The 19,659-nt window shown below is 44.2% G+C and overlaps 1 protein-coding gene across 1 annotated transcript in view; it reads right to left on the minus strand.

The window, feature by feature from the left end:
* LOC119376066 (UDP-glucose:glycoprotein glucosyltransferase 1-like) overlaps nucleotides 1-16,192 on the minus strand; it is a gene marked incomplete at both ends in the record, with an annotated part of 51,312 nt that extends 35,120 nt beyond the window's left edge. Inside the window, 9 exon segments of the mRNA XM_049411358.1 lie at nucleotides 2,436-2,560; nucleotides 3,351-3,432; nucleotides 3,924-4,079; nucleotides 6,555-6,715; nucleotides 8,636-8,736; nucleotides 9,142-9,217; nucleotides 9,819-9,915; nucleotides 14,679-14,871; nucleotides 16,077-16,192. Coding sequence (XP_049267315.1) covers nucleotides 2,436-2,560; nucleotides 3,351-3,432; nucleotides 3,924-4,079; nucleotides 6,555-6,715; nucleotides 8,636-8,736; nucleotides 9,142-9,217; nucleotides 9,819-9,915; nucleotides 14,679-14,871; nucleotides 16,077-16,192 — 1,107 coding nt within the window.
* Between the last annotated feature and the right edge of the window lie 3,467 nt (nucleotides 16,193-19,659).

Raw genomic sequence — 19,659 nt, forward strand, 5'->3', positions numbered from 1 at the left:
CTTCACGTTACGAGCGATCGCCCGAAAACAAATGTGATTCTCAGTTCAGAGCAGCTGATTGCACGCGTCTGCGAAACAAAAGAGGCTTGCTTTACCCGCCTGATCATCTCTTTATATTTATTCAAGAGATGAGCAGACTCGCTATTTAAGTACTCCGGAGCCTCAGCACGAAATTGTCGTGGACGCTATATTGAGGTCATCAGGAAAAAGCGGGAAAGTGCGGTCGGATGCCCTGTTGGCGCGCACTCAACTGCCGCGGAAACAATTGTATTTTATGTAACTGCCCGTCCACATCTTTTTGTAGTCTCTGAACCGGGTGATCGCTAACCTCCAAGAACCGTGAAAACATCTGAAGTTGAGAATGAGTTGTTTGAAACTGTTTTCATTTCGTATGGTGAAGGCTTAAAGCAATGCATGCATCTCACGCGAACGTTCCATATACTAACGTTCAGCAATCCAATGCATATATATATATATTATCGCATGTTGCATTTTTTCAGGCTAGGTACATAAGCGATCTCTGCATTTGAACAATTTTCTGAACTGATTGAGATATTACACTTCTATTTGTCAATTTCTTATCGTATTTGCGGTTCAGGCAGCTTATACAGCAAGAGGGGGGGCATTTGTAACTTTGTTTCATGATATCTGGATATTTGTAAAGCATTTTCTATATTACGCCTTTTATGCAAAAACTTGTGGAATAAGGTTAGTTTACCTGGCATTGCTTTTCTTTCAAATGTTTGCGCACGGTGAGCCTTGTTGTACGCTACCTCAGAAGCAAAAATAAGCCAACAGCATTGCGGTCGTATGGCCGTCTCCACTCTCTTTTTTTCTTTTTTTTTTGTTTCCCTTGCGTCTTCCCGGTGCGCTCCGTCCATATTAAAGAGCTAGTAGAGGCTAATGAATTGTCGAATAAAGCGGTGCGCATATGGCTAGCAAACCAGTGGCGACCATGAGTAAAAAGCTCGTAGTGTGAAGCGGTCACTGCGCTCAAGTATTTCAGCTGACTGCGCGTGCAATTTACTTTTTTATTACTCTTAATTCGTGCATGCGTGATGCTATTGCCCGATTACTCGTGCGAATATGGTTTTTTTTTTTCATTCTTTACTTGTGCGTGTCCGTTTTGCGCGTTTTTACACACGCACCAACGTTCTCAAACTCTGTGACCGGAACTAGACCACGCTGATGCCGCTTGACACATGATTTTTGGCATTCTGTTGTTGCCCCAGCACTAACACAACGCTTAAAGATGGATAAGCTCCATTCCGCACCGCATTATAAAGGTTAAGTAGACTTCAAGTGCCCTGTGTGGAACCGCGGCGCAAAAAACTACAGCGCGTAGCAGACGCCCCTGGCTTTCCGCGCGCTTCCCGAGCGCGGAAAGCTCACGGGTCCGGCGCAGCAGCGGCACGGCGCGGGAGTTCACGGCAAAAGGCCCACGTGGGAGCCGGCGCTTTGGACACTCCCCCTATTCTAGGTCACTCTACTACAAGCGAAGAGAAGGCGTACAACCAGTCTCAAGTCAAGCCAAGCCGATAATTGATGTCCATGGCGATGCTGCGTTTGAACTGCACTTTGTTCCGAATGGTTCTTTTTTCGTTTTCGAGCCTCGCCATCGGCCGGAAAGTCGCCGAATTATCCGATTTGTGGTCAAATCTGTCCGAAATAACGAGCGCCCAGTCTCATAGAGTGATGCATATATTTACAGGGACCAGATGACGTGTCCGAATTAACCGATTTTCCGAATTAACGAGAGTCGAATTAACGAGCTTTTACTGTACTAACTAAGGTATGAATTTTTTTTTTGTTCTACGTTAACTGATCAACTGGAGGCAGATCACGTACAGCTCAAATGATTCTGTTTTGCGTGCACATTATTTTGTCAACTTTTGTAGCAGTCGTTATCAGCCAGACAAGAAAACAATAACACAAATGAGATAAAAACAAAAAAAACAATAAAGCAGTAGTCTTGTCGTAATTGGATGTTGGTATCTGTGACTATACAACATACCTACAGTGCAAGCCAAGTTATTTACAATGCGGTCAGTTTGTGAATACCAGTTAATAAAATAAGAGAAAGCAACTCCCAATGTCTAAATCTCTTTGACTATGTCAACATGGCAGTTGGTTAGCATAACTTGTATCGTGTAGATGGAAAGTAGTTACCACATTTACTCGATTGTGACGCTAGTTTTTTTCCGGACTTTTGCTCCCTGAAGTCGACCCTCACATTACAATTGAATACCAAAATTCAAGTTGTCTAAAAAAATGCAATGATGCATCTAATTCTAGACAACTATGGTTTTTACTATGGTTCCTGGACGCAATGAAAAGTCACCCCTCGCGTTACAATCGAGTAAATACGGTAACTGCTGCAGCCAAAATAGAGCCAAGAAGCAGGCCACAACTGCGCTGAGAGTAGTGATGCTTACCAGGTTGTACATGTTCTTGCGCACATGCCTCAGCATGCCAGGGTAGGTGGGCCGCAGCATGTCCTGGACGCTGCTTGGCCAGGTGCGATACACAGAGTCAGTCTCGATGTCATTGATGTACTGAAAGGTTAAAGAAAAAAAGAAATTGATGGGTTGTAACTTCTTTCTCGTCAGGAGGTACCAAAGAGCAAAGTGTTCGCTTCTGTCGTCAAACTGCCATGAAGAACAAGCAGCTCCACACCAAGCAGAACTTTAATTGTAGACTGCACAAGACATTTGAGTACCAAATAATGAACGCTAACAATGGTACTACAGAACCACTGAAAGGATGAAACAGATACAAGCATAGGCAGGGAGTTCATTATTATCTACAATCTATATGCGACGCCTACTACAATCAATGCATGCACATTTACTGAAGCTGTTGAATCGTATAAATGGTTCTGTGCTAGCGAAAAGCTCCAAAGGCTCAGCCACAAGAAGACACCATTCCTCACATAACGCCGTTTTTAGTTTACAACCTGGTCACATGATGCTATTTTATCAGGCAGAAAATGGACTAGCTGAAGTTCTACGCTACCCACAAATAGCTTACCAGTTATCCAATCTAAAAACAAAAGGACCAAACTAAATAAACTTGTGTTATCAGGCCTGTTCAATGGGCATTAAGTAGTAATTCTACATAAAAACACATTCACGTAGTTCTTTTTACAATGTGCACAACAATACTATGCGTAAAAAATTTCTAGACAAGAGACGATAACAAACACCGATGAGCGCTCATCCATGTTTGTTGCCGTCTCTCGTTTTAGAACGTTTTCTGCGCTTAGTATCGTCGAGTATGGAGTACCAATTAGCTCGAGCCCTTACGTTATAATGTGCGACCAGTAATCACTAGAAAGCCCGCTCACCAAACAGCAGAGTCTCTGATGTCAACTCCATACTCTTGTTTGTTGTTCACCAGGTCCACCTTCACCAAGCCTGGAATGAGGTCTTTCTGCAAGTAGAAACCCTAGTTGGCAGGAGGTATTTTCCAAGTTCTGGCGCGTCAAATGTGTTGCTCTAATACACCTATATCCTAAAGTCTTCAGCAGCTCGTGTTGTGCCCCCAGTCACAGTTTGACCTTCCAAATGTTTAGAAATGAAAATGCCAATAATATTATACATCAGGAGCAATACATGTCCACCTTCTGGCATCTGTTACTTAAGCTCTTTGTAATTGTCCACTATTGTTAGTTTACAGCTGCTCAAAAAATACTCTGAGGACAAAGAATTGAGCTACAAAGTGCTTATCTTGTAACGTGCCGAGCGCAATAGTCACAACGAGACATGCCACAGAAAGAGCCTGTCAGAGTGTGATTTCCATCCTTGCCTAGTATATCCTATTGCGGCCATTCGTTGCGGTTGGTGCATTGCAAGAAGATTAACAGAAACATGGAGTGACAAAGGTAACGATGAAGATGGCGATGAAGGTGGCCAGTTACTCACGGGGACGCCGATGTTGTGCAGGCCCTCGAGCAAGCGGGTCTCCTGCTTGAGACTTTGAAGCAGGGTAAAGAGGTCTATGACCTCCACATCATAGTACAGGCCGTTCAGGAAGAGTGCCCCGTCCGTGGGCTCCAGGCTCAGTGAGTGGGCAAATGACTGCACACAACAAGCGCCATAAAAATAAAAATAAGCTCGTTATAGCTACGCATACTACATTAAACATCATCCAAACAAGACAGGAGCTCAGGGGAAGATGGAAACTTTAAGTGACGAGAAAATGTTGAACAAGAAATGTCGCTGGAGCCATTGTTTCGACAAGTGGACTTTCTTTTGTCAAGACAGCGACTGATTGCTACCTTGACAAAGACAATTCCACTTATCGAAATGTTGGGTCTAGCGACGTTCCCCCCCCTTTTTTTTTTTCCCGCACAGCCACAGATTGGAACAGCCTACCCCGTCAAATTGCCACCTTAACCAGCGCACCCACCCACCTTCATACAAAAAATAATCATCATATTTCAGAATAAAAACTACTCGATGTCATATTTATTATTCCTGCTGCTTGTATACATTATACGGAATTATGTACCCATATTACTCATATGTCCTGTGTTTAATAATACTTGTACCCCTGGTATTTCTTACTGATGTATAATGAACCCACCCCTTATGTGATGCCTTGGTTGGGATTTTAAGGTAATAAAATGAAATGAAATGAAGCAATTTCTCATATTAAATACAAAGCATTATTATCTATGTGTGTGTGTGTGTGTATTTATGTGTAAGTACATGTTAAGCGAGATGTGAATGGAAAGAACACCAACATGCGTATATAGAGCATTTGTGGAAACAGAGAAGCAGCAGCAGGCTAATAGAAGATTAAGGCAATTTAGTGAATTGGATATACTAACTAAGCATCACTGTAATAAGCAGTTCTTAGTGGCCATAGCAACCCTTGATGTTTGAAGGACATCACTCGCACAACAACTTTGCAATGCCCATGGAGCTAATTAAAAATGCAAGCATTCTATGCGACCGAAACTGCAATTTTAGAAAAAGCTTTCGGGTAAGCATCCACTCCTATCCTGTTTTTTTTTTTTTAACAGTTTTTCTATCATGAGTATAACGTATATGACGCATATTTTCATCATGTCAAGGGCTTTAGCTAAGGTTGATGAACGTTAGGCAGAATGCATGTAGCTATCACTGCACAAGTGCTTTGGAGCTTTCAGAAAATACCCTAATTTCATTATGCAACAGGAACTTCTGTCACTCACAGCCCTTAGGAGTATTTCAACTTTTTCTAAAACATTCAATGTCCATTCAACTAATATGGCTCTAATGTGAACCCCGATGAAGGTTTGGTAAATACGTTAGGATTTCTCATCCTCCAACGGTGCCTCTGACAAAGCCAAGGTGCTGCAGCCCTGTGAACCCTCATGTCCCGTCACGCCAACAACAGAACCGGTATTTTACAACAACGCTGTGTTAGCCTACCCTGTGCTGTCGTTGTCATCGTGACAGTAGTACTAGTAGTAGTAGTAGTAGTAGTAGTGGGCGTCACGCAGGTCATTTGACCAGAGGGGGAGTGAATAAATAAATAAACCAAATAGAAGGATGATGATGCCCTACATAATAATGATTATGACTTTCGGTGCAAAAAGGTCATCATCATCATCATTACAGCTTCGCTGTACGACAGTTTTCACGACGTGGAAATGGCGGAATTTTGACAGCGGGGCTCTTTAAGCTCAGGGTTGCATGCTTTTGCGTTCGCAAAAACTCGCGTTGCTTAGCAACCACTTGGCACAGCTGCACCTGGCTTTGCAGAGTGCACCGCCTAGCAGCTTGTTGGAGGAAGGAAAGGAGGGGGAGAAGAGAAGAGAAGTGTAGACGAGGAAGACAACATATAAATGAAAAAAAAAATGAAATTAAAATTCATGGCGAAGCGGGATTTGAACCCAGGTACCCAGAGTCCAAAGATGAGTGTCATAACCACTCGGCTATCCAGGCACGCTAGCAGAACATGCATTTATGGGAACTGTATGATTGTGTTGCTATGGGCGAGAGAACGAGAAAAAGAAAGAGAGAAAGAAACGCAGAGAAAGTAAGAGAAAGAAATAGATAAAAGGAAACGGGAAGAGAGAGAACGAAAGCATAGCATAGCCATGTATAGTATAGTATAGCAAGGAGGTGGGAAAGGAAAGTGAGGAGTAGGGAGAGGAGGAGGGGAGAGGGTTAATCATAGCACAGCCATGCACAGTACAGTATAGCAAGGGGAGGGAAAGGGAAGTGAGGGTGAGGTATGCGATGGTGAGGAGGAGGTAAAGGAGGAGGGGAAAGGGGGAAGCACAGCATAGCCATGTATAGTGTAGTATAGCAAGGGGTGGGAAGGGGGGCAGTGAGGGTGAGGAGGAAGGAAAGGAGGAGGGGAACGCCACCAGCTTCGCTGTTTCCTCAGTCTTCACACCACTAGTGCGTAGCTCCCCCAATTTGTATCATGAAAGTGCTCGCCTATATAATATGGGTGCACAGAAAACACAAATGTGGGAACAAGTATCCACAGAAAAATATAAAACAATGAAAAAAAAATTCCCCTCAGTCAAAAGAAGAAACTTAAAAGGAACACACATGTTGGTTGTCTTCCACCTCTTTCTTGAGCTCAGGGCTGACGGCGACGTTCACGAGTGAGCGCGCCTGCGAGGGAAAGTTCTGCGAGGTGTCTCTCATGGTGCGCAGGGCATCCTCGGGAGGGGCAAGCAGGATCTTCTGTGCAGCCTGCAAGCTCAGCTCTGCGTGGGATTGGATATATTTTAGGAGCACACGCTTTTAAATGATGCTGAAGCCATCAGGAGGCACAAAACAAACAACACCAGAGTGCAACCACACGGTGGTGGTGCAGCTTCTTGTAAGATATACAATATTAGTGAAACAAGGTCAATAAAGTGATGACTGGCATTTTCTGGGGCAATTATGTGCATTTTTTGTGTTTACGGTGTACGTGTATTTTCTAGATATTATGTGTAGTTATGTACTAGTATTTACATTTCCTCATTTTATAACTATTCTTTATTGAATTTGCTGTCAGCAAACTTTTTTTCAGTCTTTCAAGAGAGATACGTGCCTGTTCTGTTTGTTTTTTACAGCTGCTTGTCACTGCTGCTTTTCAGGAGACCAGAACTTTGCGAAAAGCCATGGAAAAATTGCTTTTAATCCACTGTTCCCTTTTCACCTAGTATATCATGATGAAATTAAAGATTACATTTCATTGATTAACTAATCAGCCCTATTTCTTGGTTTAAGAACTGTGCATACAAGGCACAACGATAACCTCACTGCGAGAACAATCTGCCAAAAGGTAGCGCGACACTCAAAACTTCTGAAATTTGACACCATGCCACACAATTTTCTAGAGTTTGTTCATGCTAGTGTCCCTGTACATATGCTTCCAAAGGTAACAGGGTGGTGGTGGCTAGTACTTTCCTTGTGACACACGCGCCACTACTCGCCGAGGTTTATCATGTACTAATACAAAATGACATCAGACGCTTCAACACACACTGCGTGAGAAGCCAACTTTAAGGATGTAAAGCTGTGACAAGACATTTGCATTCTGCTCTGCTAGTCATCAGGTGTAGCCAAGCGGTGGCACCACCATACTGACTCACGAGGCAGATAAGCTTATATACCAGCATGCTAAGTTTAGCTCCTATGCATGCGAGGAGTGCCTTTACTGCGTAGCTATGGAAGCAAACAGCCGACATATACGAAACTCTGCTTCCTTTCGGACCATATCCAGGGGACGCTTGCTCATGACCAACCAAGCACTGCAAGAGTTTACTAGTGACTGCTAAGACAAGCCAACACCACCCAGTCTGGAGACCATGAAAACTGTACGTCACCTTGAATGATGATATATCATACTGACAGTTACTAACAGCTTTACAGCAAAGCCCAGTTGGTGAGAATGACCATTTTGAGCTTAAGTCACTTTTGCCGCAGTACACTAGTGTCATGTTAAAAAGCGTATTAAGATTGGGAAGGGGCTACTAGCTGTTACATGCCACCGCACATTGTCACCGCACGCATGCATGCGGTGAATAATTACAACCACCGGCATGGTCCCTAACGTCTAAAAACTTTACTGGCAATCATTAAAAGCTCTCTATGACATTACTGTGGCCCTGAGAAACAATAAATCATAGTAGCATACTTTTGGCACACTACTAGTTTTCTATCTTTTTTGGTAATAATAATATCGTTCGCGATGAGATTCATATCCCCGATATTGTACAGCACTAGTAACTGACACCTCCCATTTTCATGCAACTCCACTTGATTTAAAAAAAAAAAATATGAGTTCCTTGTGTTTTTGCTTCACACTGTTCTATGATTGTGCTACTTTTCTCAGGTATTTTCTTTTTGTGCTACTTTGTGTATTTCTTTACTTTTGTTTGCAACTGTACTTTTTGACTTGTTGCATTTTGCCATGCCTGCTCCCCTCTGTAATTCTAAAAGCCCTGGAGGTGAAAATAAATGAAATGAAGATGTGTTTTTCCACTCATTAGGCAGTGTGTTGGCACCCAGAGTTTAAGAACCGGTTGCCCAATAACCCATAAACTACCACAGAAATTCAAACTGGTAAACCTAAAGGTAAAAAGAGGGGCCAGTGGCGAAGCCAAGAAAATAGTTGCCACAAAGGCTGTGCCCACCTTGAAGCTCCCAGACCTTCAAGGCAGCCAGCTCAGTTCCAGAGCTTGTCAGGTGGGCCTTGAGCAAATTCAGCTGGTCCTTCTTGTCAGGATACAGCTCCCTTGAAAGAAATAAGACAACACACAGTAAAAAAAAAAAGTTGGCCCCTTTGACATAATTCAGTGTACAGCTTGAAACTATCAAAAGATATACTTCAGATAACAATAAGGAAATAAGTCGTCAAATATGGCTCCTATGGTACAAGCATGCACGCTTTACACATTCTCCTAATCTGTAAGCATGTAATAAATTCAATGTACAACTTCTGCATACATGAAAGCACTCATTCACACGTGTAACACAGTCACACTGTTCCAGATTATATCAGGATTAATCACTATAACCTCAAACATCCTACAATTCCACACATAACAAAGAGGTTATGAAAAACCTGACACCTGCTTCACATACACTGGAAAGATAGAGGCCAAAATACCTAGACATCCCTCCAGAGAAAAGAACTCACTTTAGCTTCTTGATGTCAAAGCCTTCCATGTTTTCAACTTTTTCAACTTCTTCAGAGTCCACTACATTTTTTTCCTCTGCAAAGTAAAAAAGAATTACTTGAAATACGTGGCACAAGGTTGCAACTGAGAAGAAACAAGAAGAGACAGAAAGAACGCCCAACAAATAGCCCAACATAACATACTGTTAAGCTTAAAAAAGAATAATTATGAAGCCCCAATTTTTAGCAAGTCACCACTCGAATACAACAGAATTTAGGTGACATAAATTAAGGCTAGGCTCCGCAAGAAACACTGGTTCAAGTGCAGTAGACTTCTGTTAATTCGACTACTCTTATATTGATCTTGATTGAAGGTCCTGGCCAGTGCCCACGAATTTCTAGGCGACCAAACTTTCATTTTCATGGTCCTCAAATGAGCCTTAACCAGATAATCCAATCTCGGCTGGTGATCTTGCATGCATCCATCCTGAATGGTGACTGCAGGAATGATGACAACCAATATAGACATCACCAGTTGCCTTGTTAGCCCTCTCAGTAGAAATCACCACGCAATCTATTTAGTTAATGTGAAGTTCATTCCATATAGTATTATTTGCTCACTCGTCATGTCAGTAATGTTTTTATTGAAGTGCTTTTGAACGAACTGCAATCGAATGGAATGAATGTCTTGGAGTCACCTTTAACCTTAGTGTCGTCTTGTGCCTTGTATTCTGTGCTCTTAATGGCCAGCTCCACTCCATAACCAGACAGACGAACCTTGCTCGCACAGGGAGTCTAGAAAGAATACATGGCAAGGGATCAGTACCTGTAAGCCTGTATGAAGCTGTGGCATATGCAAATGGCAAGTACACTTCTCAAGGAAAAATTCACAACTTTCTCCAGTGCCGGGCAAACGAAGTGATCGTCGATAGCCGAGGAATTTACACATCTGCAGCATCACGTTTCTTCTGAAGAACAGCATCACATTTTTCACCGCTCTCCTTTTTTGCAATCTGAACTTAGTGCCAAGTGCTCCAGGCTTATCTCGAATAATACAAGCATTGAAAATCTCTAACACTTCAGCTATTTCTTTTTTGGCTACGCGCCGGCCCTACAGCTACATGTTGCGCTTATTTTTCTGTTTTTTTTTATGTAACGTAGTAGGTCAGCAATGTTCGATACAGTGCTTAAAAGAGCTTAAAGGTGGACTATTAGTGTCCTTCAGCACCACTGCACAATTATTGCACACAATCTTTTAAACAAACTACAATGAAGAAAAAGAAAGCATGAAAACCAAGCTCTTCGACTATTTATGCACCACGTACACCCAAAGTACATCATGTAACACATAACAGGGGCTCAAAGTCCTCATGAATTAGTAAAGTAAACATATTATTAAAGAAAGAAAAGTGTACAGCAGAATCTGCTTAAACAGAACTCGAAGGGGTAGAAGAAAGTGTTCTGCTCTTACCATGACACACCTGACTGCTGGTGAACAGTAGCATCAGTAGCAGCACAACTGCTAATGTGCAGACAGTTTACTATTTCCCTTTGATAAAACCAGCCATGCAACACAAAAAGAATGTTCAAATTGCAAATGGAATGCACTGTAGTTGAACAAAGTGTCCCAAGGTGTTACTACTAGCTTTGTAATGCTGCCCATGACTTCATTACGTTGACAATTCCATAAACAATGAGAAACTTATGAACAACCCAGAGCTTACTGTATTAACAAGGCTTCCGGTTCTTCATCAGAGTGCCTTACTAAATGATAGCTGCGGAGCGATTCTACAGCTTTTGTCATGCTACAGCTTTTGTCACTGTCATTTTAGCTGTCTGCCATTGGTCAAAATGCACAGCCCGGAAATTTTTACCAGTGGCATACGGCTAATGGTGGCCAAAGGTATAAAAAAAAAATCGCAGCATATCCACGGGATGAATGATGATGAGTCGGGCGAAGCTTCGGAGGGAATCATCGGTAAACCGTGAAACTCTTTCGTGAAATTCGCCCAGTACATCATATAAAGAGTGTGAAACACCGCGGTGAGGTTATTATCGAACCAAAGTTGATCACACACGTCGCAACTGTGGCCAAACGAATGAGTGAGAAATTCCCGCTCGAACCGCGCGTCGGCTCCTTGAATGTGAGACCGCTGGCGCCATTTGGTCGCCGCTTCCCGCGCACGAGCACCATCAAGGTCTGCCAAGCGCCGCGCTCGGTTCGTTGCCGCTTCTCGGGCTCGCCTTTCGGGGTCCGATGCTCGGAGTGCACGTTGCGCTGCGGCGCCATTGGCGCGCACAGTCACGGGATCCGCCAGGCGCACGCTCGCTTCACCGCCGCTTCTCGGGCTCGCACCGCGGGATCCTGGCGACGAGCACGAGCCGCCGCGGCCCTCCGCACCCACCGCTCCGCTTCGTCCATGCCCCACCAACAATCCGACACGTACGGCGACGATCCAGGAGACCGAGAGAGGCACTCGTTCCCCGCGCACCCAGGCACAGCCCGCGCAGCAGCCGATCGGAGAGTAGCGTAGAGCGCGTGGGCATCAAGGCACCCTAGAGTAGCGTAAAGCCCCTTGATCTAGGAAAGTAACGACACTCTCCTCCGCGCACGAGTTTCCTCCTCAATTCTCCTCGCAAGCCGCCGGCGCGCGCTGCGCACGGCACCATTTTTCGCCGGCGCTCCCGCGGGCGCGCCGTAGAAATAAACGGAGGCGCGTGATGTCGGGCCACTTTCGCGCCCCTGTGCTGTAGAAAACTTTGAAAAATGGTGATAACAAGATCGAGAACACTGAAATGAACGTTCAATAAAATATTAGTTTCTTTCGAAAGCCGTGTAAATGGGGGATGCTAATTTAAAAAGAGCTTTATGCAGCGTTCCATCATGCAGACGTTTTTTTCTGCCACATGATAACATGCTTTACACTTACATCTGAAATAATTTAGCTTGCGTCATGTCCGCCTGTGTCTGGTTTTTTTTTTGTCTCTTTCCTGTGCGCGCATGTGCAACTCAGGTACTTACAGCGTCGCATCTTGAAATGACATCGTGGATAATACATTGTTCATCCATGTGTTATCTGACGTGAAAGTACACTTGCGCGATGGTCTCCAAACTGAACAAGACGCTTGCGCAGTGTCAGTACGATCAAGCGGCGCCAACAGCAACTCATCTACCGCAATAACAGAAGCGCCGGAGAAAGATTTTTCAGAATAGTATTTTGTCGTTCGTGTCAAAGAAACTAGCACTCTGTTTACCTGTGAGCGGAGACATTCCGCACGAATGTCAAAACACTTCGGTGCGATGATTTTAGCTCGTGTTACATCAACAGAAAGAAGCTCTCCGAAAAACAGCAGAAGGGTGATTTTAAAGCATTTGCTATCAGAGCAAGAATTTTCGGCCTCTGCCTCGAAGCCGATATCGACAGCAAGCGAGCGCGATCAGTAGAACACCCCTGCACGTCGTCTCCGCGAGAAAACCAAATTATGATCGTCTCCCAGTTATGCGTGCGTGGCATCCAAATTCAAAAGCAAACTGACGAATTGAAAAAAAAAGCAATGTTAGCTAGCTGGCGCTGCTCATGTACAATACCGGGCCTGAGTTCTCTCATTTCATTCTTTCATTCATTTCATTCTTTCAGGGCCTGCATTCGTTGCATTTGTGTGGCTGAAGCGCATATCAGAGTAAGCTGGAAGAATAACGCCTTTACAAACTGCTGTTCCAATTTTCAGTAAAACAGACAACGTATCCTGCAAGAACGTTACAGCGCGGAAAAAGAAACGAACGGGCGAGTATATATAGAGGCCACACGGATAAGCGCTGAATTGTACCTGAGGTTTATTTGGGAAAACATGCATATTAGTAGAGTCACAAATGCAAATCTGAGCAAAAAAAAAAAAAAGGAAAGCAGAAACACGGCACGGAAACAAAACTGATCACTAAAGTGAGTCGTCATGTAGAAGACAACAAAGCAATACCGGTGTAACAGGGGCCCTTTTGATCGCGATCAGAGCCGTTCCAGATCAGGTGCTGCTACTATATCACTTATAATCGCGATCAGGCCCGATCGGGATCAAGATCAACGCGATCTGCTCATCGATATCTGGCTCCCAGATTGCAATTTGACTGACGTTTGCGCTAAACTCGATCCGGATTAGTTTGGACCGAATAGCAGCGATGATTGTTGATCGCGATCAAGAAATCCGACCCGGACTGATTCTGATAGCGATCAAAACTACCCGTGTGAGACCGGTATAAGAGGTAATCTAGTTTTGTCGTTGGTGAACGGAAGCCATGATAATGCAGGCATGACTAAGACGAGCCATTTCGGTCGCGGCCTGCTAGATAACGGCTTACTTGCGCTATCAGAGTGTTATTTGTTGTGCGTTGTGCTTGTGTGTTTCTTTTGTTCTTGCGACTGATCGCATTTCTGTCACAATTTTTATGCGTGAATTCTCCCCCCCCCCCCAAAAAAAAAACCCTCATTTGGGAACGAGCGCCAGTAAGCGTCATCTCTATTCATCCATTCGTTTGTTTTTTTTCCACCAAACATTCACAATAAACGGAATCTAACAATCACGACAAGCGCGATCGAGAAGCTGTATCATCGCGCGTAATCGTTCGCAGCGGAAAGCAGATCCTATAGCTGTGCACTTTAGACTGAATGAGAGTTGCCGCCGTGAGAGGTGATGGACTCTCAGCTAAATATTCATCATATCGAGGACAACCCCATTTTTAAGCAACGCGCAAATAGCCTGCGAAAAAAAGACGTTGATGAGCAGGCCGGATCGATATTTAAAATGTAGCATTCGGCGATGCTTTGATACGAGCAATAGGACAGGCGCCTTACCTCGCAAAGAACGCTGTTCTTTGTCGGAACAAAGTTTCTTTGGCCGATGTTTTGCAGCCACTGCTTCTTGCGCCAGCCATCACGCTTACCATGGGGAATCGTAAAAAGTGCATAACCGTTTGCACTCTCATTGTGGCAGTTATAGGCACAACAGCACAGCATAGCGCCTACACAAAGCAGAGAAAACAAAGCGCGCGCAACGTTTGCTACGCGGAGCCCCGGCGTGAAATGGCGCGAGAGAAAAAGAAAAATACCAGCAAAACGCAAGATCCACGCGCCTCCAAGGGCAACGGCGAAGGAGACCAATCGTGGGCGCGGAAAAGCGGCGGAGAACGGGAGGATGCGAAAGGGGCGAGGAGGGAGAGAGGAGGACGCGCGCGCGGCGGCGAGTACACTGAATGGCGGTACTTTCCCAAGATCAAGGGGCTTTCGAGTAGCGGCACTTCCACCGCCATCTAGTGGCGATTCACACAAGCGCACTATTGCACACACTTCTATTGGACCAACACAGATTGTGTACAGCGCCATCTAGAATATCATCAGTCAACTGCAGTTTGTATGTACTTCTATGAGACAGTGCCATCTATTATACTGTTCGGGAGATACTGCCAACTGCCGGTTACGCCTGACATGGGACAAGGTTAGACTGAGAGGAGCTACGCCCCTAAAAGTCATGGTATCGCTCCGTGATAGCACCCCTGGACAACTTACCCTGACAAAGTGGCGCAGGACGTAGCTGATCTCCCTACGCTTGGCTCGCTCCTCGAGAGCTTCATGGAAGCTCCTGAAGCCCGGTGCCCCGAGGTCACCGTATAGGATCACCACAGGCCTCTGCTGCTGCTGGACGGCGCTCGTAGCCGCACCGCCATAAAAGTGGTCCACCTTGAACGTGTACAGCTTTGCCCTGCGGCGTCCCAGACAAAAGACATGCCACATCAGAGTAGAAAGGTGTCATCAGAACAAGAGAACTCACATATAAGAACAAGTTCGCCATATGACGAAAACCCAAGTGAGCCCTCGCCAGGTTGCTTCAAGGCAATTTTTCACTAGTAACTGGCAGCAACGTCTACCCAATGCAGTCTCTCAGATATGCAGTTTCTGTCAGAGATTTTGACACCTCGGCAAGCACCACCTGATCTCAACAAAACGTGGTGATGGCCCTGTACCTCGCTAAGCCTGAATCCTTGGGGGCCTCTGCTTTGAGTCACGATGCTACCACATCTCTCATTAAAATGCATTGTCAGAACCCCAGAACTTGTGATTTGCAAAAGTCCCGGAGGATTCAAGATATCGACATTTGTTCAACTCATGAGGAGTAATACGAGGCAATAAAATATGGGCATCAAAATGAAATGAGGGTACCAAAGTCACCAACAGCAGTCGGAGTTTCAGCTCATTTTAAGAAAAGAAAAAAAAATGCAGAAATTGCATATATGCGACAGAAAGCATGACAACTTATACGCATCACAATGCCAGCAGTGTACTCAAAATAAGAACTAAACAAACATATTCCATGGCAGGAAAACTTAGCAAATAAAACACCAGGCAACCTTACAAAAAAGAAACAGTCAATGCAGAGATTAAACATTCGGAAGTGATAGCACAGAAAGCAGAAGACAAAGAAGTGCTACAGATCTTGCTACTGAGTTTTGCAGTATCAGCTGTACTGAAAAAGTTGTGACATTGCCCAGTGAATGACAGGTTTTGCCAATCATAAAGTCACCTCAACATATATGACAAAACAACGGCTTCATTTGGTCATGAAAATAGCTGGAGTTATTAGTGAAGAGAGGCAGTTTAAAGACAACGTTCTGTGTGACACTGCCATCACAGCAGTACCGAGCGTAAAACTTAACAGGAATGGATACAACTACAGTCCCTATTTTTACTTCAAAATATGAAAGGCACAGAAAAAAACCACGAAGAAAAAAAAAGTGAGAGAGAGAGAACGAAAGAAAGATAAAGTTCAGAGCATTGGCTCTATGAGAAAAGAGTGAGTGGTTCTTTTTCCATTTAGAAATTACATGTTCACGCCAACAAGCAGCACCACGTTTTTTATGTTTCTTAAAAACGTCCAAGCAATGCTGAAGAAGAAAAATAATTGCTTACTCCTTTTCTCTCTTGCGCAGAGTCTCGTCCAATTCCTCGATGCTGCAGATGGCGCCACCTCCTTGTACTTCAATTACAAACTCGCAGTCCTCTGGAAAACCCTTGTCCCGGGCAGCCTGCACACAATGTGGAAGCCACGCACATGAGTAAACATACAAAATGTCAAATTAAAAAAAAAAAAATCTAAAAGCAGGTTGCATCAAGGCCTAAAAGTATCAGTTGACACCTGTAAGAGTTGAACAAGAATGCAAGAAAACCTAACTTTTCCCAGTGCTTTTTGCGAATTCATTACCTGTTGGCTCCATATGGCATTGACTAATAAAGAGTAGGTCCCTCAACAAGTTCTCCTTCTAGTTCATTGTATAGCAATGGTCATGGAGCCAGCAGATTTGATGCCTTAAGTTAGCACCTTATTGGTTCTTTGCAAGCTGCTCCTGATGTTCGCACACAATGTGAAGGCACTGGAAAAAAAAACTGTTCCACACCTACCACAATGGTCACAGGTGGCACTGGCTAACACTCCCAGGATTAAATATTGTACACGTACATAGGTGCCCAAGAAAGCGAACAGGGGAGCAGTCGCCGCTGTATCAGAACAACTCATGCAAAACATGTGCGATGTGAAGGTTGTGCGTTTGGTTCCAATCTTATCGTTTCTACACCTCAATTTAAACTACAAATAATTCCCCCTATGTTTTCCTTGGCTTCATTACCTGTTGCTTTGGTATGGCTGCTTTAAAGGAAGCTACATGTTTTGTGTGGGTATTTAGTCACGTTCATAAAAGCTGTGTTTGCAGGTGCACTTGTGTGCCAAGGTTATTGTATGCATGAATGAACACTACTAGGATGAGACGAACATTACTTCCTACCCACCAGATGGCGCCACAGACCCACGAAAGAGCCAACGGCCACTAAAGAGCACAGCCGCAGGAAACATCTCTCAGCAAAGATACCCACCAGGAAATGAGACAATGAAGATGGGGTGAGGAAACTGCTTATCAATGGCAAGCCACTCAATCTCGCTTCCTATTGCTCACATCTTTATCAGGGCTTCCATACAAACGTAAAAGACACACATGTGAAAGGGGCTACTTGAGTTACCAGCTCTTGAAACAAAACAAGAAAAAAAAAAGTAGTTATTGCTTCTCTGTAACCCAATGCCGTGTAGTGGTGAAGCCATCAGTGTGCCCTGAATACACAGTGCATAAAGTCATCTTAAGGCTGTCTTTTTGGCAACCTCACACGCGTTTCACGTACGTGGAGTCTTAGCATTTATCTTTCACCTCCTGGTAAAAAAAATGGTCCTTTTGTACTATCTTGAGCGTCTTAGTGAGTTGCTAAAGTGTCAAAATGTAGGTCTCAACGAGGCAAAAATAGATACTTATACTCACGGCACATACAGGTAAAATTAATTAACCACAGTGCGCCAGACCGCAATCTATCCGTCACAGACACACATATGTACTTTCTCATTGTGGACCCACAAGGAATGTGCAATGTATATTGTGGATTACGTGAACATGGCAAATCGGGGAGCCGCCAACATCACAAAACGGGAAGAAATTTTGACTGAGCAGCAGCCCAATGCAGGAATGTCATTGCAGAAAACAGAGGGTTCCAGAAAAATGAGGCTAAAATAGCTTGCAATTATGTAATGTTGCATCACCTTTAATGCCTCAATTTCAGCACATATAAAAACCTATCCCATGTACGTCAACCTCATCTACTATCGTGTCGACTTTGGCTGATATTTCAATTTTGTGATTAGACACTACAATACTGAACCTGCAATGCAACCAAGCACACACATTTGTTTGGCCCAAGTATATCAAAGTGTCTGTGGCTGTGCTTTGTAGCAATCCTTACAATGTTTTTTTTTTTTACTTTACGATTATTCAGTGCCTTGAATGTTGCCGTGCTGTCACATTATCTGACATTGGGCATGTCATATTTACTTTTATAACTTCAGAAGGATAGAAAATAGATTGGGCTCTCACATAGAATGTGCCTTAAGCTTTTACACCTTTGCATGCCCTTCATCGCGGCAATATATATTTTTTCTTGATCAGTAGGTATGAATAATATGAACGTTAATGAAAATGTCAAGATAAAAACAAACTGCCCATTTATATCAGGCTAAAAGTGATTGTGCCTCATTCACAAGGCACACAGAAAATACAGTTCCTGTTCACTCGAACTAAGCTAAAAAAAATGCCTCCGTTTTTCGCCTGACACATTTTACGCGAGATAAAGAAAAGAGAAATAATAACGGCGCTTCCGTTTTGGGATCGTACGACCATCGCGTGGTTGATCGCGGGCGTGCGTGTCAAACGGGAAAAACACGGCGGCAGGCGCGTGAAAAACCCGTGCGCTTTTCCATCCTTCGCCGCGCTTGCATGCGTCACACAAAACTCGGCCAATCAGAAGCGAATTCGTCGGCAGATAAGGCAAAAAGAAAGAAAGAAAGGAAAGAAATGAGCGAAGGAGAAAGTGGCCGAACAAAAAGCGATGCTGAGCGATGACGTCGGCGTCACGTGGTACAAAAGCCGTGTCAACGCACTCCGTCGGGTGCGATCAGTCCACCCCATTTATCTCTGCGTCGGCCTCTGAGATTGGGGCACACGCCGGATATCCGATCGGGCTGACGCAAACTAATTGCAGGTTGCGCGGTGGCGGCCGATTACAGAAAAGAACTAATTTCCGGGGCACGGCGTGCGTCTGAATGACGGCGGGGCATATTTCTGAAACAACGAGACCGCCTTCGCACAGACGAAAAATACCCGATACGCTTCCAAAGATATCAAAGTACGACAAAGTAAAGAGGATGGCAGACTTTAGCGACGCCGCGAAATGACGACCGAATTTCGAGCGGTCGGGGACGGAAGTTCGCATTAGCGTAACCGTCACACCGTCGCGACTTGGTGCCGATTGCGCATGCGCGGTTAGTACGGTGCATGCTCAGTTGAGCGGAAGCGGCAACGTTAACACTAGACGCGTAAAATTCCTCTGAAAACTTTCCGCGGTTTAGCGTTTTTAGTTCGTACTTTCCCCAATATTGGGCGTGCCTTTTTCAGCTTCTCTTTCCACCGAACGAATATACTTTTCGTGAGCCAACACACACACACACACACACACACACACACACACACACATATATATATATATATATATATATATATATATATATATATATATATATATATATACGTTTATACCATCTCGGGAGCCGAGTGCGGAGTGTTGTTTCACTATCAAAAGAACCTGGATATTTACTCTATAGTGGTCCGTTGGATTCATTTGGTTCTGTCTAACAAAGAAACGAGACCCTCGAAAAAAGTCCCCTTCTTTGTTTATACACGCAAGACATACTATTGATACAATACAATATCTGGGGTTTAACGTCCCAAAACCACGATATGATTATGAGAGACGCCGTAGTGGAGGGCTCCGGAAATTTCGACCACCTGGGGTTCTTTAACGCGCACTTAAATCTAAGTACACGGGCCTCAAACATTCTCCCCTCCATCGAAAATGCAGCCGCCGTGGCCGGGATTCGATCCCGCGACCTTCGGATCAACAGTCG

Source organism: Rhipicephalus sanguineus, unplaced genomic scaffold (assembly GCF_013339695.2).
Source record: "Rhipicephalus sanguineus isolate Rsan-2018 unplaced genomic scaffold, BIME_Rsan_1.4 Seq1078, whole genome shotgun sequence".
Lineage (NCBI taxonomy): Eukaryota > Metazoa > Arthropoda > Arachnida > Ixodida > Ixodidae > Rhipicephalus > Rhipicephalus sanguineus.